Raw genomic sequence first — 23,254 nt, forward strand, 5'->3', positions numbered from 1 at the left:
TCTGTGCATTTCCCACTGTGACAAATTAAAAAGTCTGCTGTGAGAAAGGTCTATGCTCACACTCTGCCAGATTGTCTAAAACTCATAACAGAATTAAAGAGCTGGTCTATGTTCTGCTCTATGTTTTCCTTTCTGACCACCTTTCTTTGTCGAAACCAGTATCTGGCAAAATTACCCCTTCGAATCTGTTCACCAAAGCCTGCAGATTTACAATGTGGAGACAGAGATTACTGTAGCCGTCTGGCCCATCTGCGCTCTGTTCATATCTGAACTAACACAAAAAACATCACTCCACTCACTACAGGTAGACTTCAAATGATTAGAACATCATGAAAAAGTAAAAAAAAAAAAAAACATGTTTTATTAATTTTTAAAAGAAAAATGCATATGTTATATGCAGAAGAAAAGAAATTAGATTTCTGGGAGTCACTACAGACAGCAGACTGGAGCAGTCTCAGCAGACTGAGTGCAGTTACAGTGATGGGAGGACAATCAGTTGTTATAAAAAAATATTTAAATTATATACTCTTAAAATTAATGGGGTATTGTTCAGAGGAAGATGAGAAAAGCCTAAACTAACAATGCAGACAAGCAGAAAGACGCTATCAAAGCAATCTGGCCTTCCATTATGCCTCAGGAGTCTCTCAAGCTGAAGTACTCCAATCTGTGTGCCATAATTATCAAAATTACAAATATGGTTGAAATATCTCATGAATCCATGTGAGTTTACCTTTTGGAGGAAAAAAATATATATATTTCTAGATTTCACTGTTTTTCGCCAACTTAGTTCCTGAAGCGATGACCAAAGAACATTTCTGTTTTTCACATTTTTAATGCAAAAATCAGTGTTGTCCAATTTATATGTGTATCTAATTGCAGGGAACTTTGTGTGGAAGAGCACATATTGTCCTTATATAAGCCTCTTAATGGTTCACACAGCCTCAAGGGGCTAGTTCAATTACACATGAATGAACTATCAAATACAGAGAAGGGCTTTTACTATGTGGCTGTTGATGAGCAGCACATTAATGTTAGTAAATAAAACTTAACAAGATCCCTCAGGACACAAATATCTAAATGAAATTACAGATAAGCAGCAAGGAAACACTTTGATTCATTTTAAAGAGCAAAGTAAGTGTAGCTAAACAAATTGGAGTGTACTTGTTTTTGAGATCTTAAATGTCATCAGTACTACTTTATATCTTACACGTTGACTTAAGTGGCAAACATATTTCAGCAAATTTTATAAAATCAGCAGAGGACTTGTTACTGATATATCTGTATATATCAGGCATTTATCTCACGTACAGCAAAATGCCTGGATATCTGAAAATCAGCATTTATCCTCCAGTGGTTTTAGCAGGATGAGGCAGTGGGGTAAAGAGGGAGTGGGAAGGGGTTGTCCCATCAGACCATCAGTTTCCGAAACCACACAAAAAAAAAATCTTGTAAAAGCGCACGCGGGTCAGTGTGACCCCGCCAGACCGTGTACAGATTAAAACACTCTGTACATTTTTTTTACCCTGTTTCTTTAGAGCATCAAAATCTTGCTTATTGTGACAAAATTGCATAAAACTGACTAAGGATAAGGAAGAATTTGAGAAAGGTTTAATACCAATTTGCATTGGTATTAAATTGCATTGGGCAATGCAATGTATTGTTACAAGCACTCTTTACAACCTAACTGCTGCACACAAACCAAACATATCCACACATTCAACACACAAATTAGCTTTATAAATAGGCAAGTCATATATACACATAAAAAGTATATAATTTTTTAAATATTGCATCTTAACAGAATAAAATGTCTTGAACAGAATGGTTGAAAAAACATCCATTTACTGAGACCACATTCTTTCTCTCTGCAGCTGCTTGGTCTTACCTTAGTGTGAAGCTTAGACAACTGCTTTTCATCTATGTAGGTCTGTGTGTAGACACGTCTTTTATAGCGGAACTGAAACAAAAGAGCAAAACACATCTGACAGTTTAGGTTTAATGTTTTTGTTTGTCTAGATTACTGAAATCATTAAAAATTAATTAAGGAATCTTTAACTTGTTTCATAGACAAAATAATGAATGTAAGTGTTTCATAGCCCTTAAAAGAGAAAGGGTAACGGTGAAGAAGCAGGAAGTACTGTCAGAGACATTTTTACTCTTTTAATGTGCTGGGGCACAACAAATATCTCACCGTAAACACCTGTCAGCCCTTTCCAGCATTTCTGTTTATTATTTTTTCCAAAGCCTATAACTCATGCAAACTTTAGTACAAAGTTTAATTGCAAAACAATAACAAACGAATTTCAACTTTACCAACATAGTAAATCCAGAAGCGAACAGAGGATTTTTAGTTGCTAATCCAAACCTGTCAATCATCTCTACACAGTCCTGGCCTGAGGGTATAAATGCAGGTCAATCAATGGCACACACAGTGTTCCAGCAGAGCAGTGCCGGACATATAAATATACGCCCTGCTAGATCCACACCTATTCAGCTTAACTGCAAGCTTTTTAAAGTACAATTACAAACCATTCAACAAACATAAAACAAGAGAGGAACATTTATATAAGTCCTGTGTGTCACTAATGCTCTGCTACCACAGAGCACTTCAGCAGCAACAAAAGACAAGCTTTACTCCTTCCTGGCATTTCCAATTTGTCCATAAAAATTAATTAAAATAAGGAGTACAATTATATTGAGTCATAATATTTCAACCGTATACAGCTAAATAACATGAGGTATTTCTAAATGAAATGCTGGAGTAATGTTAAAAGTCATTAGGATTCTTGTTTTTCTCCTTGATAACGCTCTGCTCCTGTTGACATGGGGGTAATTCTGAAAGTAAACATGACTTCTCGTAAAACAACCTGACAACTTTAGCCCACGCTGTGAAGTGATTTTATGTGCATGATATTCTCTCAGATCGCAAACTGTGATAGACAAGCACTATAATTATCTCTAAGAGATGACGGCTGCTCTAAACACCGCACTGCCATTGAGGATAGCATTATTGTTATGAAGTTTGACTGACACATCATGACAGCAGCAAACAAACAAACATGGGGACGGATGCTTTGTGAACCGGTGCGGGACAAAAAAAAAACCCACACATTTTCTTGCAACAATACATACTATTATTGATTATTTACAAGATGGGCTTCTTTTTTTAGAACAGATATGAATTATCAGCCCAGTTGATAAAATGCCATGTTTTTCTAGTGTATAAAACTTAGTCCAGTATAAATAACATCAGTGTTTACCACCTTTATTATGACATATACATTTGACAATTCAGCTGTAAAACAAATATTAGAAGGAATTATCTAAAAATTTAAATCCTGTAACTATTTGGTTCCATAAATATGCACACCTTTTTAATCCAGTTTGAGCATCCAGTCTTCTTGTGTTCATACAGTTGATACTAGAAGTTTATATACAGACTCCTGACAAAGTAGACTGGTGGCTGAAACTGAAGGTTTACTTTAAGAGTGTGCAAACTTATGCTACCAGGTTGTTGTGTCGTCTTTAGTTTTTCTCTCAATCAAATCTGCTTATTTTTCCATTTCTTTGTATAGAATATAGGACACATTGAAGAGAGAAAAGCTTAGATTTGTCTTTATTTCATAAGTCTGGCATTTTAACAGTGGTTTATGTACTTAAAATTCACTGTATGTGTTATGGATAAGAGACATGAAAAAGGACATGATTTAGAAGTAGTAAGGTTGAATTATTGGGGATTTATCTTTTTTCAAGGTTTCAAAGGTCTTGCAGTCAATTGGATGCATTTTGAAGAAAATCCAAATAACTGCTTTTAAGCTACAGATTGAGTGGAAACAAGACAAAAAACATTTTTTTAAATTTAAGTTAAACTCAGAAACATTAAAAGTCATAACTAAAAATGGGTGGGTTACAAAACTAACTGAGACTTTTAAGAACTGACAGTCCTGATTGGGAGCATGAGATAAATCCATAATACAGTGATGTGTACCCCTTATTTCTCCTTCCCTTAGCTCTCTCCTGCTCGCGGCCCACAATGTTTCATGCATACACATGATCAGCACCTACCTCTAGGTACGGTACAGGAGCAATGGATGGGAAAGGGTATTCCCTAAGCTGTCTCTCCTCATCCAGAAACTTGCCAGCCTTGCCATTGTAAGCCGGCTGGAATAGGCCATAGTTGAGTACATCCTTCAGGCTCTGGTTGAGGGTACACAGGATACGTTGCTTGGACAGCCATATTGGTGCATCCACGTTGAATTTCAAACATTTCTGCAGACAAGAGAAAAAGAAAATAAAAAGAGATTAATCACCCTTTCTTTTTACTATTACCCAGCTTTTATTGAAGACATTTCAGAGTTCCTATTTACTGATTTCCGGTAGGTGATAAAAGTGTTTATACTTAAAACTGAATGAAATAAATTTCATTTGAGGCACGTATTGAACTTGCTATGACTCAACCAGCTTGAATCATAACTAGACCTTTAGTAATGATAAGTAATTCACACTGGTGCAACTAGACCATCCAAAACAGATTACAAAAGGTCACTTTCAATGCCAGCTGTGACTATTATACTGAAAATAAACAAAACTAAAACAAAAAGGTTTTCACAGAACGCTCTTGCCCTTAGAGAAATTAAGCTGCAGTATATATAATTGCCTATATATGAAAGAAAATCATTAATTTAACGGAGTTTAAGGAAGTTAATTATGCTTGCTTTAATAATAAGAGTATAGCACTCTCTTATTATATTGTCATGGCAGTAAAATAAGAGACAGATTATCTGAAAATAAAATCAAGTTCTTCTGCCTCCTCTCAGTGGTCCTACTGCCAAACAACCAATCAGAGCCAGGAGGAAGGACTTTGCAATGTCAATCATGCTTGTGTATGCACTGCTTAAGATTGTCAGTTTGATGCAGCTAATGGTGGAAAAACAACTGACCGATACAGGAAAATTGTTTATTTGTTGCAATCGATAGCCATTTTTACTAGCCTGCACACTCCCGGCAGGCTCCACGGTGGCGAAGGAGATGTGGTGCAGCAGAGCAGCACATACACAAGTTCTGATTGGTTGTTTCTAACTGAGCGATGTATTTCTGCAGATTCCAGGGAGCACAGGGAAGGCAGGGGAACTTGATTTTTTCAAATATTATCTGTCTCATATTAAACTGTTAGTGACAGTTTTAACAAATATCTACAAAACATCTTTTTAGAGTGTCATGGATACATTCATTGCACCAGATGTGTTTTAGTCACAAATGAAACACTGCAAAGATGTTGATGACTGTGGGGAAGATGTGAAAAACGGCAACCACATCACAACTGGAGTCAGATAAAACATAATTATTATGTGTTGCACAAAACATAATCAAATTTATAAATCCTCTATATTTAAAGCCTTGCCAGTGTATTTATGCATTGATCATAAAAATATCTCCCGTTAAAATTGAGTTTTACTTTGTTTTAAGAGGCTCATCTATAAAAAGAGGGGAAGGGCTTTGTGTTTTAGGCACATTTTCCAACTCGTACCACATCGTGGAGCTGACACTACAGATGGTGCAGAGAGAGAGGAAACATAACCCATGAGTTATAAATCTACCAATGTTGTCTGTGTCATCATCACAACTCTGGCCTATTCACCCAGACACAATAACTGAAAGCACATCTTTTCACTACCTTACAACAGAACAACCCCATGCTGATGTCAACAAGCATGTGCACAGCTGTGAATCCGTTTAAAAACACTCAGCATGATAAAACGAGATCACTACTAAAGGCAATATTCAAGCTATACTGAGATTTATAAATGACAAATCCTGCTTAATTTGCTCAAATCCAACAAAATCACATCAAATCACCCATTTAGGTAATCAGTTGGATTTAATTATCTTTCACTATTGACATCGCTTGAAAGATAATTGTGTCTCTTCACTGTTCAGTTCCTGGAAGCATGCTATGTTATCTTGTCCCAGCTAAAAGGTACAAGATAACATTAACAACTGACATATACTGAAAACTTTTACACCAATAATTCGAATCGCTATGTCTTGTTCCCTGCCAGCACCACCTTACCAATTTGTTGACGTTGTAGGAAGTAAATAATGCATTTCCGCATTTCTAGATATCATTTTTGGGGCACACACCTGTTTACTTATTTATTGATCTGTTGCTTGAAGCTAAAGCAAAATTGTGGCACAGTTTCACAGTTTGTATGTAATGTTAGACAATTATATAAAGATGTACTTTTCTTAAAACTAGTGGTCTATCAAATATTCATTTTTCATCTGCATGCTTGTAACCCGACTTGGAGTCTTTACATTTCGTTTCCTTTTTATGCTCTCATTCCTCTGACAGAATACCGAACACTATGAAATACTGCACACAGGACAATTTTCTGGATGGATGGCAGAGGTTGCTGCCTGGTGAGAGAGAAACTAAACACTCAGAACACAAGGTATGCATGGATCAAACACTGATATAATAGTTCTAATGGCGGGACTTGATTAACATTTTTAATAATACTAATTGAAGGGTCTATAATTAGTCAAAACATATTGACTAATTATTGACAAATAAAACCAATATATTTTAAAACCAAATATCAACAAAATAAACAATAATTTTCCAGTGTAGCAAAGGTGAACCCCCATTGGGCCATCACTCCAGAAACACACAACAAAGGCTCTTTTGTAGGACTTTGTATGATTAAAATAAAGCAATTAATTGCATTAAATGTCCAACACTATAAAATATATGGAATTAAATAATCAAATATAATGTTTTAAAGTCAAACCCAACACACATTGTATGGCACAACACGTAATTCGTCAGCTTTATTTGAAACATCTACTGCCCCTATCAAAAGGATCAAAGTGGTATTCATGTGAAAGTCAGGAATGATTCTGTAGCAGAAAACTAAATTCGTGATCATTTTTGTAGGAGGTATAGCCAGTGTTGATCGTAGATCAGGTGATCTATTACTTGCATTCACATTGTTTTCATTAAGAGCTATGGTTTTTAATCATGTCCAAGTCTCAGGACATGGATTGGGGGCTGAAACAATGGAGTATGGAAGAGGCAACTAGGCAAGTCTTTTTTCTGAGTAGAATCTGTATTCAATTGCATTTCATGACTAAACTCCATAGTCAAAAAGTTTCTGGTTAACAAACTGACTACAGTTCTAAGACAAAGTCTAATTATTTTATTATGTTTAAAAAGAAATAGCTATAAACATGAAAGTGTTAATATTCATGTGCTTTGAGGTCAGCACAATGCTCTGCACTGACATATTGCAAATCCCCAAGCCGTGTTACTCTCTCTGGTAACTAAACTAAAGCATCTTAAAGAAATTCAATTACAGTCTCAGAAAATTGTCAGCCAGGAAAAATGCTGTTTCCCTCAGCACCTACAGTGACTGTCGAAGGCAAACACTCATATTAAAAAAACATGACTTTGCGACTTAGACATTAAAAATAGCTTTGAAACTTGGTTAAAACATTGTGACATCCTAAACAATTCAACTGAAAAACAAATCTATTCAGGGAAAAACAAAAGAAACAAAAAGCCAAATTGACCTGGTTGCATCATGTACACAGCATTAAACCAATATTAAGCCCATCTTCTATAAGTGAGGGGTATAGACACAATGACGAGTATAGAAGATGGATGGAGGAGTTTTAGCAAACAATTAAGTTTTGCCTGTTTAATAGAAGCATTAGGCACAAAATTAAATATAAGAAAATGCTTTGATTTTTCACCTGTTCAAATGAAGATGTTAACATTAAAGGTCCTGAGAATCTAAATAATCTAGTACGTTGAGTAACTAAGTGGATTGAAAATAACTAAAAAAACATTTTAAAGTTTTATTTAACTCAATGTGTCTAAATTATACAAAGTTCTACACCTTTTTATTTATAATCGCCTTTCAAGACTCTGAAGTAAAGTTCGCTTTACTTCAACAACATAAAAACACATCATTAAAAACACAAATGTCCTACTTGGGCAACAACTTACAAAATATAAATAAATATTTGTGCAGTGATATATAGGATAGCTAAGTCAGGTATACAAGTCTGAACAAGTGACTTTTGATGGATTTGAATGAGTGTCTGATGATGTGGTTTGACAATCTAATCCAGACTCAAAGAGCAGAGTATCTGAAGGACCTGAACCCCATGGTGGACAGATGGCTATATGATGTAGAGAAGAGAGTTTAAAAAAAGAGTGTACAAAGGGTGAAGGAGGAGCACTGCTAGAAGGGCTTTGAAAGTTAACAGGAGGATTTTGAACTCGATGTGAAAATGGATACAGAGTGACTGAAGTTACTTGAGGACAGGGTGCAGCGACTGCCAAAGCAGAATATATCAACATTTCTGTTTGAAACTGCAATGATTCCTAAAGCCCTGTACAAGTAAACTTTAAAAAGAGGCATATACTATTGTTTTGGTTTAGTTTCTAAGAAACACCTAAAACAAGGTTGTTCCCTAAAACTACCCCAGAGGTCTTAATGAATGCCGTGAATGAATTTTGCCCCTTCAGCATATATGCAGTGGAACTGCAATGCAGAGCTAAACTTGATATAATGAAAGTTAAAAAAAATTAATGCGGTGGAAAGTAGACAATTATTTCTCAAAGCAATGAGTAATAAAATAAATAAACCAACTCAGCTACAGAGTTTGCAGAAATTGATGTGGCATTTTTTTTAGAGAAATCAGGAATCAATCCAAAACCAAGCATCTTATAAAGCCAGTGGAGTTGGAAGGCAAGCTCTTATGTAACTGGGGTCAGTGACAAAGATGCCAAAGATGAGTAATGTACATTTGCATCACTTTTATTTAATCAATTAAATGAAATGACAATGGAGTTCTTATTTTACTGAATTTAGAGAGCTGAGTGAAGCTGACACCTCAAACTAACAAATAAAACTGCCGACTTAATTTTTTTAGGATTATTTTCTGAAGGGGAAAGTTTTTTTTTTCTTCTTTAAAAAAACCTTAATGAATAGTTTTCTGCATTTCCAAATGTGTTTTAGAATACCTGAGATAAATTTTGGAAGCAATTGAAAAGTTTGGTAAAAGCTTATTTTGACATGAGAGTGTGAAAATAAAAAGAACTATATCCCTTTGTTTGGATTGAGATAGAACTAGAGCCAAGCAGGAAAGAAAAGGCTGAAAACGGTGCACAAATTGTACTAATTTGATAACGAGGGCATAAATTGTTCACAAAAGTATTTTTATTCATCATTACGTAGTACTCTCTGTTGCCAGTAAAAATACATTGTAAAGAGGCAAGGCATCTGTATTTGCTTAGAGTTTTTGCAATATAAAAACTCACATTTCTAAATTATTAGATGTGTACTTCTAAAACATTCGGGGGGTTTTATGCTACAATTTGTCTTTAATTTTGTGTCCAATCTCCAAACACTAAGACATGGCTAGCATCTCTCCTATGGTGGTTTTGTGGATATGTACAATGTGGTCTCTGATTCAAGGGGCCAGGTGACATCACAGAGCACCAGAGAACAGACAATAATAGATTTTAAGATAGCATCAGCATCCACTGCTTCTCATGTGAACATTTTATATCAAAGAGATGTAAAGATTTGGTATTCTGAAGATTTTAAAGTTTTTAAATTGCAAAAAACTTCAATTAGGTATAAAGCTTGTATCTAAAGATTTTAATAAATCAAATAAAATCTTTGGGAGTTTAAGATTTGTTGTTGTCTGAGTTTTACAAAAGAAGCCAGCATTTATATCATGACATTCCATGCATTTCCAGCAGGACAGTCTTCATAATGATTTAACAGCTCTTTGCATGGTACTCATGAGCCCATGTGGTCATATTGATCCCAGGGGCGTAATACATTCTCACGCTGTGCTGTCTAAAAGCTTAAAGGTCAAATACTTCCAATGGCAATCTCCAGTCTGCGTTTACAAAGTAATATTTTTCTCAGAGCACATGAATCATTTCACAGTACTGTAGATGACTGTGTTTTTGCAACTTTGTATTAAGCATGGTAATTTCATAACAGATTGATGGCTATCTGATGGAGTTTGGCACAAAGTGGTGTACTGTCTGTGACCTCTTCTGTTTTTAACAGGCTGAGCCTTAGTGGTTCCTCCTTTTTTATATGACGTCTGTGTTGCTTATAACCAATTAATTTGAGTCTTAAAGTGTCTCTCTCTTCCAACTTTAAGATTTTCTGGTATTAATTGTTAGATTAAATGTTTCTAAGTGCAGTAGACAATTTCTTTGTACCTTATTTCTGCAAAATAGTTGTCAACTAAAGATCATAGGCATACATTTTTGTTGCATTTAAAACAAGATTGTGAAGTAATTCAAGGTTGGTAACGGCTGCCTCCAGTTAAACAAATTAAGAAACAAGAGATACAGCTGATTGAACAGATTTATGAAAATATTGCCAATGCTTATGAAACAGGGAAGCGAAGTAGCCTTAGGTTTAAAATGTAAAAGAGAGGTGTATGAATTCAAACCTCACACTTTAACAAGAAGAGTTAGCACTCGATTTCCTAGATTGGCATCAACTGATCTTTTATTGAACCCATTCCTGAAAATTTGTATGAAAAAAAAAGGTTTTTGACATAAAGAAAAGTTTTTCTATTACACCAACAACAAGAGGCGGCAGACCGCAGTCAGTAATTACACAACATGGTAGTGGCTTGAAGGGAGAAGCAAAATCTTATCAGCTGTTACTGTAAATATGTAAAGCAATCACAATTAGCCAGAACAGAGGAGCAGATGCTGCTCTCATTAAACAGGGTTAATGACCACTTCAGCCTGAGGTAATTATGGTTAAAAATCTTCAGATTATTGTTATTAGTCATGTGATAATGCAACAACTTGAAATAAATGAAAACAAATGACAAGATAGTTCAATGGAACTTATGAAAAACATTTATTTAGCTTTATTTAAGAATTGTTGTAAAGAAGAAATACATGCAGTTTAATATTTGATTATCTGGTTTCAGCGAAGTAAAAAAAGTATTTTAGTTTGATTTTAATTTTCTAAACAGTAGGTAGTTGTGCAGCAGCATCTACATAAATTAAAATGTAAATTGTTAAAACAAGTAATATCAGTTAAAAAAATTACAGAATCATATTTGTTCATTAAACACAGATTTATATATTTCGGCTGTTCTGATGAGCTAATAAAAAACTGAGACATGAAATTCAGCCTACGTAATCAAGGAGAAGACTGTCAACATCACAGTTGTCTGGCAGATACTTAATTTGAGTGTTGTGTCCAAGAATCATTTATTTGAACGAATAAGATGCGCAGAACATACTTTCCAGTAGTCTGACTTTTCTGATATTAAAAAGCATTCTTTTGGAATTACGTAGTGATTTTTCTGGAAAAGAAAAAAATGGATGTTGGGTCTTGATGATTATGATTGCCAGCCATAATCATCCAAATTTTACTTTGTGAATTACTGCAATAAAGAAAGTTTTATTTTACTGAGGTTCAACTGAAGGTCAAAATAGGATAATACTTAATTCAGAACGCAGATATAAAGTGTATGGCTGCCATTATTCCATGTGAATAAATTGAACTTTGAATGGATTAGCTTTGCAAAATTCTTAATACTATTCACACATAATCACGCCAACTAGAGTAATCTTTTGTTCACGCTGTTTTAAAGACTCCAGGGATTCCAAGGCATTCTTTTAGAAAAACTAAGAACTGATCTGATCACATTACAGGAAGGATACTCATTCTCCAAATCCAAGTGCACCACTGATAATTATTTACACCTAGATGCATCATTTGCATTTTACAGATATGATTGCAGCGATGTGAGCTAAGTGTCCACAAAAGCATCGTTTGGCTTGGTAATGTAACACACCTGCATGGCTGATCATATAAGATGATTTAAAAAAGAGCCAAAGCAAGCCTGAGCGGTGTGGTGGGGGTTAATTTATGATGAGAAAATTAGAGCAGAAGAACAAGACAGAAGAGCTGGCATATGTGGGGAGAGTCACGTGAGGTGCTTCACAAATTCACACAGATGTGGCAAGCCATAACATTTAAGCTGCAGTTTTTGAGAGATGCTAAATCACCGTTTGGTGCCAAAGTGAATGTGTTGGCCCAGGTCCCCATTTGTTAGCCACTGCAGCCAGGGCAACCTTGTGTCTTTATCAGTGTGCTCTCATGTCAAACTCATTCAAACTCTGAGTTAGATCAGACACCCTAGGGTGTAACTTTTTTTTTCTTCTTTTGGTCTCTATTTGCTGCTGACACTCTTTCATCAAATGCCAAGCTGTGATCTTTCAGTCTGCTTAAATTAGAAACTTAATGTTAAGGATGAGTGGACACAGACTATGCACAGAAAAGAAGATGTGAAATAAACAGATACACTTTGTAATATTGAAAGTCACACAAGATGAGGTTCAAATATGCTCAAAAAAAGAGAAATCTCAGCTAATGGCTATCACAGATCACCGGGCATTTGAAGGTTAATGCTAAATGGGCTTTAACCTTTAAAGGTGCTAATCTCTCTTTATCTAACACACACCGAAATGCTTTGCACAACTGTAATTATGTGACATAAACTAAGAAGGATGTTGCGAGGCATCGCATGCGACAAAAACCTGCAATAAAAGCAAGAGCCTGTGCCGACTTCTCCTGATAACTTTACAAAAAGTACCCTATGATGAAACATGAAGTTCTACAACTGAATGTAGTACTTCTGCTAACAATAAGGATGATGATGATGATGATAATAATATGTTTAGTATTCTACATCTTGGTTGTTTATTACTACTGGCATTTAAAAACAATATTTGACTGGAGAAGTAAAAAGTCCACTACATGCATAAGTTCCAGTAAGCATATAATAGTTTGACATAGTGTAAACAAACACACATTACATCATTCCGAATTGGAATTCAAAGCACAGTCCAAAAGTGCCCCACTAATTAAGAGGGATTGTTTGTGTGGCTCTGTTTGTGGTTATGCAAGCAGGAATGATGCATGGAGCAGGGCATGACTGCAGTATCTCTAAAGGCACAGATGGCATCCTGCCTCAATGGAAAGAGACAAGGCATTCTTGTTGCCTTTTAGGAAAAAGTGATGCATCGAAAGAGAAAAGATAGAAGAGTAAAGCATGGTAGTGAAGTAAAAGAACAGAGGAGTGCTGAGATGATGGAGTGTAATGACTCTCTTGTAGCCCAGTCTCAATCTCCCAAGACCTCTGGCTGTCGCCGCCCAGATGACATATGCACTAATTAACACTGCTGAGCTCCTGTATGTGGGGGAAGCACAGATTCCTAACCAATGCCCTAAAGGGAAATAGTAACACAGATCGTTAATATTGCTAACATGTGTTTGGTCCCTTCAAAACTAGATCGTTTAGAGGATGCATTTAAAAAAAGACAGTTAAGTCGCCATATTACTGGATGGGGTGCATAATTGTACAAAGGTTTGACAAACTGAATGAAATGCCACTGTCCAGTACTATTATTCTTCACAGTGTTTTCCACTGCTTTGGGTTTTTGTCTTCTTCTTAGGCTGGGTAAAAACATACAGAGATTTAGACTATAAGCAAAAGGATATGAAATTAAGCATGATAGTCTCCATGTTAGGTTTGGGTTGTAATATTAAGATATAATAGGGTATCCAAAAGTACCATAGAGTGGTGACATTAATAGACAAAATGCAAAAAAAAAAAAACATGGTCTATATTGGTCTATATTGGGCAAGTTAAATGTGGTACTTTTTATTTTTGTGTGTTTGTTTAATTACTGTACCCATTTTCTGTTTTAACTGTCCCTGTTGGCCACTACAATTTTCTAAACATTAACACCTTGTGTTGAGTAGACTGGCTACAGTATAGCCCATTTGCTCCAATGACAAGCTATTGCCGGCATTAACTGAGTGTCCTTGCTGACAAAACTGTAAATGACAAAAGGCAAATCCTTTAAAAAAAAAGAGCAAATGAATCGCTGCATTTAAAACCTTGCAAACCTGGAACTGCTAGACTGAGGAGACGTGGGAGAGCAGTACAAGATAACACCTGGAATAAAACGACAACACGGAGGGGCGTCTGAACAATAAAAACCGTAATATGGTAGAGTCGAAGACAAATAAAAAGATGCTAAATCGATGCTGACAGGATATCAGGGATAGCCTGTGGTAGGCAGATGAACTATGTGCACCATGCACATCTTTGTCTCTAGCAGAAAAGCTTGCAGCCTGTGTGAGGACAATGTAGGTTAAAAAAAAAGTTAAATTAAGACATTCATTGATCCACTTTATACTATGTCTAGCTTATCCATGCCAAGCCCCTGAGGGGAATACTTCCTGTACAGGTGGTCATTTTATTATAGTTCAGTAAGATACTTTTACAATAAAAACTAAGCTTGGACAGCCATCAAAAAAAGCGCAGTTGAGTTAAAGTGGTTCTATGATTCAAAGACAATATCAAAATAACATAATATCTTCCTCATGCAACAAGCACACATTTGAATTCAATTTAGAATTATGTTCCTTAGACCTGATTAAGGCAACAATAACAATGTAGATGTTATATTTTGATTCTGAAATGTTTCTGTAATGTTAAGAGCTTGTAGTTTGTGTGCGTATGTATTTATTGCTTTAACACTGTGTATTATGCTGTAAGTTTAGAGAAAACAATATTTTGTTTTATGTAGTTAATTTAAGAAATATAATAAACGCCTAAATGTTGTATATTAAAATTGCCTGTTTATACAGCAACAGAGGTCTATCTAGGCTAATCATACCATGGCATACTCTGGCATTCTTTGGAAAAGCTTAAAGGTTTTACATAATGGACACAGTCAAGCCCTACTCCAGTTTTCCATCTCTTTAAGGTATTGCACTCATCTTGCTCTCGTGTCAGAGAAGCGAAATGTAGTGATAATAAATATTACATCAGGGCAATCTAAGTCTACAAAGTACTAAGAAAAATATTAAATGTGCAATACAAGTGTGGGATATTTTTGTGATATGATATTGCTATGAACGCACAAAACTTTTTCTTAAAAATACAGTGTCATCGCAGAATATTCCCACAGAAAGTAGCTTAGTCAGGTGCCTCAAAGCTCAAAGATTGTAAAATTTCCAAATTTAAGAGATGGCTGGAGGTCACCTATCAGTTTCAGCTTTGATTGTACAAAGAGAAACACATTCCTGGTTCAAAAACACTGACTTTAACAAGGTGAAAATGGATTTGTACTTTTTTCTTTCTCCTTTCTTTATCTTCAGTCATCAACATAAAATTTCACACTATGTCATTGTTTAAATGCCAACAACCAAACAATTTGTGTTATGTTTCAGATGAAAAGTAAAAGATAACAGAGTAATGTTACCTTAAAACATACAAAACTTATTAGAAAACGTATCTTGGCAAGATTAAAAGAACATCAATTTAATAGGATCATCTATGAAGTGAATTGTACTGAGATATGAGAGTAGCAACCAAAGGCAGCTAGTCCTCTATTTACAACATGCTACAATTCAACCACAGAACAATGCAGCCCCAAATGAACACATCATGAGGCCACATCTGGCCATGAACACACTAATGTAAACACAGCATCTCTCCATTTGTATCTTTCACAGTCAGCATCCAAACATATTTGTTCTAAAATTAGAGAATGTCACCCTACATTATCTTGCATGCGAGCTTTGGTATCATAATTTAAATACCACAACCCTGTAAGTCCGTCCATTCAGGCCTGTTTTGTTATACAACTAATTTATTTTGTCTATACTGAAGATAGTATCTGAGAGTTTTCATTTGATCCATTACATCCTACACCACAGACACAATGAGGCAAAACTGCATTGATTCAATTAACAGGGATAAATCAGTCGCTATCAAGATCCAAAGATCCTGAAATGCACAGTGTGAATGGGAACTAAACAGTCTATGCTAAGGAGCAACATCAACTAATTATGGACAATGGTGCGTGATTCATGCTGCACATTTGACACGACTAGTTGGGTTCATTTGTGCTAAAGAGGCAAGTAAATTCAGGCTTTTTTTCTGTCTCTTTACTTAATCCTAGTCTGGCCAGATGGTGTTGATAGAAGGAGAGGTAATTTTAAACCATTTTAAATCAAAAAAGTTAAGCAAACAAGTAGAGTGACATCCAAATCCTAGTGAGTGTAAAAGGGAAAATCAGCTTTAAGTAGTGACCTTCAAGACAGCAGTAATTTTAACAAAGAGCCTTGTAGCTGGAACTCTTAAGAGATTACACACTCCCTGACCATTAGCAGCTGTCTTAAAAATCAAAATCTTTCTCTTTTCATTCTTTTCCTGATGATTTCTGATACTTCACTGCTTCTTGAGCCTTTGTAAATCTCTGTAAGTCCATCCTAGTGCTGGGAAAATGAACAACACTAGGCATTTTCCAATTTTTCCAATAGCATTGTGTTTGTCATTGGGATAATCTGGTATCTTGTTTACAAAAAGGCACCCCATGGCTACATGCCTGACTGACAGAATACACAAGCTTGATCGACAGCGCTAAGACCTTTCTCCTGGCTCTGATTGGTTGTCTTTGACTGGGATAAGTGCATTTCTACAGGTGACAGTAGAATCACATGGAACAGACAGAAGAGCTCATTGTTTAGTTTTTGTGGGTCTTTTTACAGATTATCTGTCTTATGTTATACTGTTAGTGAGAGCTTTAGCAAATATTTCAAAATCATATTGTTCATAAAAGTTACATACTGCAGATTTAAGGTATCATGCAATGACATTGGAATTATTTGACAAAAAACAGAAAAGCTATTGCAAGAAATGATTAAATCCAACCCAAATTTCAGTAGCAATTATGAAATAATAATGGTTTTAATGGTCAATCTGTGCAAACATCATAGGGTTTCAGGTCCCCAAACTCACCATACATTGTTGAGCCTGCTGCATTTGGTAAGTGACACAGTAAAAAGTAAGTTGTGGTACTACCAGGCCTTAGATAAAAACCTTGTTATTTCATTTTCCCAACACTAGAAGGGACAGAGTTATATTTGATTTGCATGCAGAATCATTCATATATGTAACTTTTATCAGTGAAAATGCAATGACTATCAAGGAAAGGCTGCATTTTTAAAAGATGAATATTTTTACATAAATTATATTTTTCATAAATTTTGCATGTGCATCTGTTCCTCATTCATGTTTTAAATGTAAAATATATCACTCTAGAAGCTGCACAACAGCCCAACACAGAGAAAAATACTGGAGCTTAACAACAACTCAATGCAAAAGCCGTACTGTCTGCGATTGGCAGCGGAATTGACACTTTAGACAGATTCCGCTTTCTTTTACTTTATTTTCTGTTTTCTTAATTCTGAATGTCATCAGTCAGATGCTTTGGGGTGCACCAAAGAGCTCTGCATCCCATCCAGTTGCCAAGGAAACCTTCTGAAATAAAACGACTATCCAATAAGGCATCCTGGGTAACGCTTTTCAAGGCAATAATATTTTACTCATTTCTGAGTGTGACGCACGTGTCTAATTGTATTTATCCATTAAGCAGCAAACTCACAGTTCACTAAATTCAATATGCTTTCTTTATTTATACAAACAAAAGCATTAGTTTATGAAAGATGCAAGACTTGTCCTCATTATTAAATCTAAATAATAGTTTATTCATACAAGACATTCCCAAGTTGGTTATGCAGGCTTAAATAAGTAAAATGTCCCTTAAAATTATTTTGTTATATGTGATAGCTTAACATTTTTATATCCCAGTCTAAAGAAATAGCATCTTTCACCCTTTCAATATTGTTTTCATCATATTTTTTCAAAGCATCTGCAGTCTGAACGGTTATGATGCATTTTATCTGGCTATAATGTCATTGATGTGAGACATGCATCATAATTCTTCACCAGAAAAAGCCAGGCACACTAAATCAGGACATAAACAATGGCTGAAAATCATGATTATTAACCTATTAGAGAAGTATGTCTGTGAAGCACATCACAGCCACACCACTCTTGGATCTGACTACTCATCCAATCAGACTTTCCTGCAAATCCTGCAGTCAATGCTCCACAAACAGCCATGCTGTCAGTTGTGCTTTCTTTTTATTAGCTTCCTAATGTTATTATGGTCTTGTGACAATACTGTCGGCTGAATAACCTTTAAAATCTATACATAAACGACTCCATGCATTTTTACTTCCGTAAACAGTGTGCTGCTGTGTGATGTCAATGTTAAATCGGATTTCAGGAAAAAAATCCAAATTGAGCATCAAAACCTGCTGTGTGAAGGTAGCTTTTGTCGCTTTCCCTCAGTCTCATCTCTCGTTTGCCACAGCTGTTCTACATTCCCTCCGATTAAGCTCATCTAGTTTCAATGCCATTCTCAACCCTTGCCTCAATATTTTAGCTTTTTTTCCTTTGCTCAGTGCTGAATTTTGCCCTTTTTTTTTTTCCTTTGCCCTTTGTAATGTCTGTGCTCCATGTCTTAATCTTCTAGTTTTTTTGTGGGTTTTCTGTTTTCTATAAAATTCCCAATGCAGCTTCAGTTTACCTGTTTGCAATCTGGTCCTGCAACATATCACATATCATAACATATACGTACATGTCTAAACATTACAAGCCTGTTTGTAGTGGTTAGATATTTTGCACTCCAGAAGAACACAAGTATCTATTTTTATTTATTTTCAACAAGCGCTACTTCTGTCTGGCCAGATGTATCACAATGGTATCACTGCAGGACTTTTTCAGTTTGTCCCATTATAAAAACATAAACAAATATAAATCAATAAATCTCAGCCTTCAGTTGGTTGAATATTGTAGCCTGAGTATGCATTGTTACTCAAAGTTTGAAACATTATATACTCAGTAATCACCGAGTACATAAATTACCAGATCCCTCAGGTTTCTAAACATAGAACTGGAAAATAGTTTAGTTTGGTTTTATGGCATTCCCAGGTGTAATACCTAATTTTGAAGTAAATATATCACTTTTTTCCCCCACCAGAAATTACCTACATACGTTCTGAGGCAGTCAAAGTAGAACCAGTGTTAGTTGTAATATTTTAATAGCCAGGAAGCAACTTTTTCAGTTGTCAGTAGCAATACTTACAAGAAATTCTCATTCTTATAATTTTCAATCAGTCTGTACCTTTAATGTGGATTCTTTTCCCCCAGTCACCAGGTTCTGACACCTGGTTTTGTCAGAACCAGGCGTATTTTTATTGAACTGATGTACTAATCACATCAGTGTATATTTTAATAACTGTACATAATTGCCTATATTTGAGAAAATGTCCTATAACTTTGATACAAGCTGTGTACTTTTATGCTTTGTGTTGCTGAATTTGGGCTGTCAATGTTTTAAAGAGTTTTCTCATTCTAAACCAGCAGGCTATGTTCACTGGTGTTGGCTCAATTCAATGTAAATGAGAATAGTATCTTCTCTCTAGGGAGTTGATATCATTTTAAAATTCATCTCCAGTATTTCAACAGGCACACAGATAAAATATGTTCTGTTCCTCTGGCTTTTGGGAAAATTGATTTCAGCAAAAGCAGTCATCCATATAGCATTTCTTTCATCCCACCAATAATTCTTAACCAAAGGAGAAAGGTCAGTGGGATGGTGACAAACTTAAGCCAGCAACTCCACTCTTTAAACTTCTGAAGTAATACCAGCTCTCTGTCTTCATTTAGTCAGAGCAAACCAGTCAAGATCACTGGTGGGATCCATTTTAAACCTACTTCCTGTATTGCTTTTCAATAGGAAATGAATAAAACCTTACTTCCTTTTCAAAATTTCAACTTTGGGGATGTGCTATGGTGGTGCAGGAGTTAAGAACAACTCACATATGAGGCCTTAGTCCTTGATGCGGCTGTTGCGGGTTCGATTCCCAGCCTGACGACCTTTGCTGCATGTCTTCTCCTTCTCTCATTACCCACTTTCCTGTCAATAAACTATCAAATAAAGGCCACTAGAGCCAATAAAACCTTTAAAAAAAAAAAGGTTTCAACTTTGGTCCCCATGGGGTAGCTCAGCCCCGATAATTTTGAATTGTAAAGTAAATGGCTCTCTCTACTTCAGACAAAACACACGTGAAACCACGTCATGAAAAGCTCAGTAATCTTTGTGTAACCCACACAGCATAATTGAGTCAGTCACTAAATCAAAGGTCAAACTCGTCATATTTTAAATCCCTCGAGTAATAACAGAAGATGGTATTTAAAATTTCAAAATGAGCAAGAGAAAAATATTTCTTGAAAGCATTTTACTTCACCTTCCTGCATCTAAGAAGCTACATTAAATTATGAATGCAACTGGACTAAACCACATTCCCTGACATATTTCAACTTATTCTCTTAGATGTTCCATTATCCCTATGTCTCTCCCTAACAATTCAGTTAATTAAATATGGAAGTATAAGTATACCTCAAACCACTGAGATGAGTCATTTTGATCCATTGAAATAATAGAAAATACTGTGAGTACAGCTATCACCTTACAGTAGGGATCAACTTACAAGGATCATAATTGACTAGACAAAAATATTAATCTTTGCTGAGTGTCTGATGAATGATGCTTAATTTATGTAGATATGGATTTCAATGGTTTGACATGAATACCTGTAACCACCTCCTGATGGAGAAATGCAGAATAAAAGAATGACACTAGGTGTACACCCAACTCCAGAACATCAGGGTTGGACTGGGGAGAATAAGGCTGTTTTTTTTTCCAGAGGAAGCCGAAGAGACTGATGTCAGTGATTGTTGTTATATGAATGCTAAGTTCGCCTTGGAGAAATACTCAAGTAGAAATGTGAACAGAATAGGACTGTTTGCTGGCATTAGTATTGCATAGCTCCCCTTTTATAGCATCACGCATTTCATGACATGGTACATTATTTGTGAGCTCAACAGATAACTACAGAATTAGCATGCCCTTAGTCTGACACAAAACAGTCCCAAACATAAGACAGTGAAATAACAAATCAACTGTGAAGCAAAATGGTAAATGCAAGAAATATCACGACACAAATGAAACAAATAAATGGTTCATGCTGTCTGTTGTCCACATTGTTTAGGAAAAGGAGTGTGTGCCATTGGATACATTGTGAGAGTAATATATGTTTTGTCAGTAATCTTTTGAAAGATTACTGACATTTTTGTTTAAGTGGTTGTACCTGGTGCTTTTTGATGTCAGCTAAAACAATTGAAATATGACATAGTATGGCTAATGGCGATTAAAAATCACAATTTTCTAAAATACATGTTTTTACCTTCTTTTGGATAATTAGGAATATGTGATCATAATTCTGATAATTTCAACAGAAGGAAGTTTTATGTAGTCTTCAAATTACTTGCAAAGGATGCAAGCATGTAATCAGTTGTTTAGTTTGATAGAAAAGTGAAAAAAGTGAGCCTCTTATCACTAATTTAAGAGGCTCATTTTTCTTGTTACATTTTTGTAACAAGAAAAATGTAAGAGACAACACTTTAGAAGAATCTAGCTGTGTCAACATATTTAAATCCACAAAATAATGTATATGCATATGGGGAATAAAATTACTTATTTGCATCTACCTCGCTCTAACTTTTTCTTTTTGTATGCATCAATGTACAAAATCACAAGCTACACACAACAAATGATGATTAAAGTCATCTTTCAGATTGCTTTTGACAGGCAGGACCAAACATGTCGAAAAGATTTACAGTTAACGTCAGTCACTATGAGACTTGAACACTTGTAGAGAAAAAAAATGACATCTTGAACACTGTGCTTCAATAATAACACAATATGCCTCCCCACCACAAGAAAGGAGAACCCTATGCCTATCTCTGAAAAGAATAGTGTATAATATGCTATCGTGGTAATTTCTCACTAACTGGTGTGAGAATGTTCTGTAGCCGAACGGAAAGCTTTGCTAACAGGATGTCAGCTGTTGATGACTTTGAGCTAATGATAACAGATTCATTTCACAGTGGGTAAAACTGTGAAGAGTAATGTTCCTTGTTGCCAAGTGGAATTGTTGTAAATCATAACTTTAGAGTTTAAATCCAGATGTTTGGATATGCATCACCTCTTTTTCTGACCAACAGTTACTTAGGATTACCAACATTTCTATCAGCTAAATGCCAAAATAATGAAAGAAAAGAGAAAAAAGTCAAACTTCTTCAAGTTGAAAAATTTGTATAAGTGTCTTTAGTGTTCGTTCAAATTATGTTTTACTAAATACCATTTATATCAAATGGTTTGGTCTTCTGCTACAAGCTTCTCACAATAGTTCTGAAATGGTGGCCCACTCCTGTCATAACTGGTGTAACTGGGCCAGGTTTGTGGGCCACCTTGCTCACACACACCCCTTCAGCTCTGCCCACAAATCTTCTGAGACTAGAGGGCAATGTGACGGCCTCCCCAAACCATCAACTTTATTGTTGATCAACCACATTGCAGTTCATTTGACATTATTTTTGTAACTATTGCCCATTTGAAATACCCATTTCTAGTTGAGCTTTACCTTTCCTGGCTGTTGTCTAAAGGTGATGCTTCAACTTTTCCATTATGCTCTTTCTTCAAGATGCCATATACATAAATTACATATACTGAATTAGCTTTCCTGAGGTAAACACTGATGTATAATAACAGTAATACGCTTTTCTTATATGACTTTTCAGGAGTCATATTTCTAATCTGCTCTAATAAAATCCATCCATTTTCTATATCCACTTAATCCCTGCAGCACATTTGCCCAAATCAAGTCCTCAAGAGCTACAATCCTGCAACATTTAGATGCATCCCTGCTAAAACAAACTTTTATATATGGCTGAATTCCCTCCTCAGCAAGCCATTCAGCTCTGCCTGGTAACAAGTCATTAATTTGATTTAGGTGTGCTGGAGAAGAGAGAGTAGCTCTCACTTATGCATTGAAAAAAATCCTGTGGGTGAAAACTGCAAAATATAGAGTTCTGCAATTCATTGGATTTATTTGAACAAGTTGCACTTTAATTTTTAGCAAGTGGAGGCTGACAATTTTTGTTTCAGCAAAGTGTAGTTCATATAGTTGACAGTCTTTCCACAGGAAAGAAACAATCAGAATGACAGAATATCACAAAATATTTTAACATGACAAAAAGGGAAAAAAATAAATATTGTCATTTTAGGAATGCAGATTTTTTTTTCTTAATGGAAGGAATATACTGTAGATACATTTTTACCCCCAACAGGGGCTCAGCCTGAAATGTTTGAAAACCCCTGCACTAAATGAAAGACACCAACCTTAATCACATA

General features: G+C 35.5%; 1 protein-coding gene across 5 annotated transcripts in view; it reads right to left on the reverse strand.

Annotated features, from left to right (window-relative positions):
* shank3a (SH3 and multiple ankyrin repeat domains 3a) overlaps positions 1–23,254 on the reverse strand; it is a 153,501-nt gene that overhangs the window by 120,402 nt on the left and 9,845 nt on the right. For all 5 annotated transcript variants that reach the window (XR_003598389.1, XM_028039669.1, XM_028039662.1 and 2 more), the window contains exons 2-3: positions 4,066–4,269; positions 1,886–1,957 (exon numbers count right to left, since the gene is read on the reverse strand). Coding sequence is in view for 4 of the 5 variants with exons in the window: in XM_028039669.1 (XP_027895470.1) it covers positions 1,886–1,957; positions 4,066–4,269 (276 nt within the window). In the remaining variant the exon portion in view is untranslated. The remainder of the gene's footprint in view (positions 1–1,885; positions 1,958–4,065; positions 4,270–23,254) is intronic.

Source organism: Xiphophorus couchianus, chromosome 2, assembly GCF_001444195.1.
Source record: "Xiphophorus couchianus chromosome 2, X_couchianus-1.0, whole genome shotgun sequence".
Classification (NCBI taxonomy): Eukaryota; Metazoa; Chordata; class Actinopteri; order Cyprinodontiformes; family Poeciliidae; genus Xiphophorus; species Xiphophorus couchianus.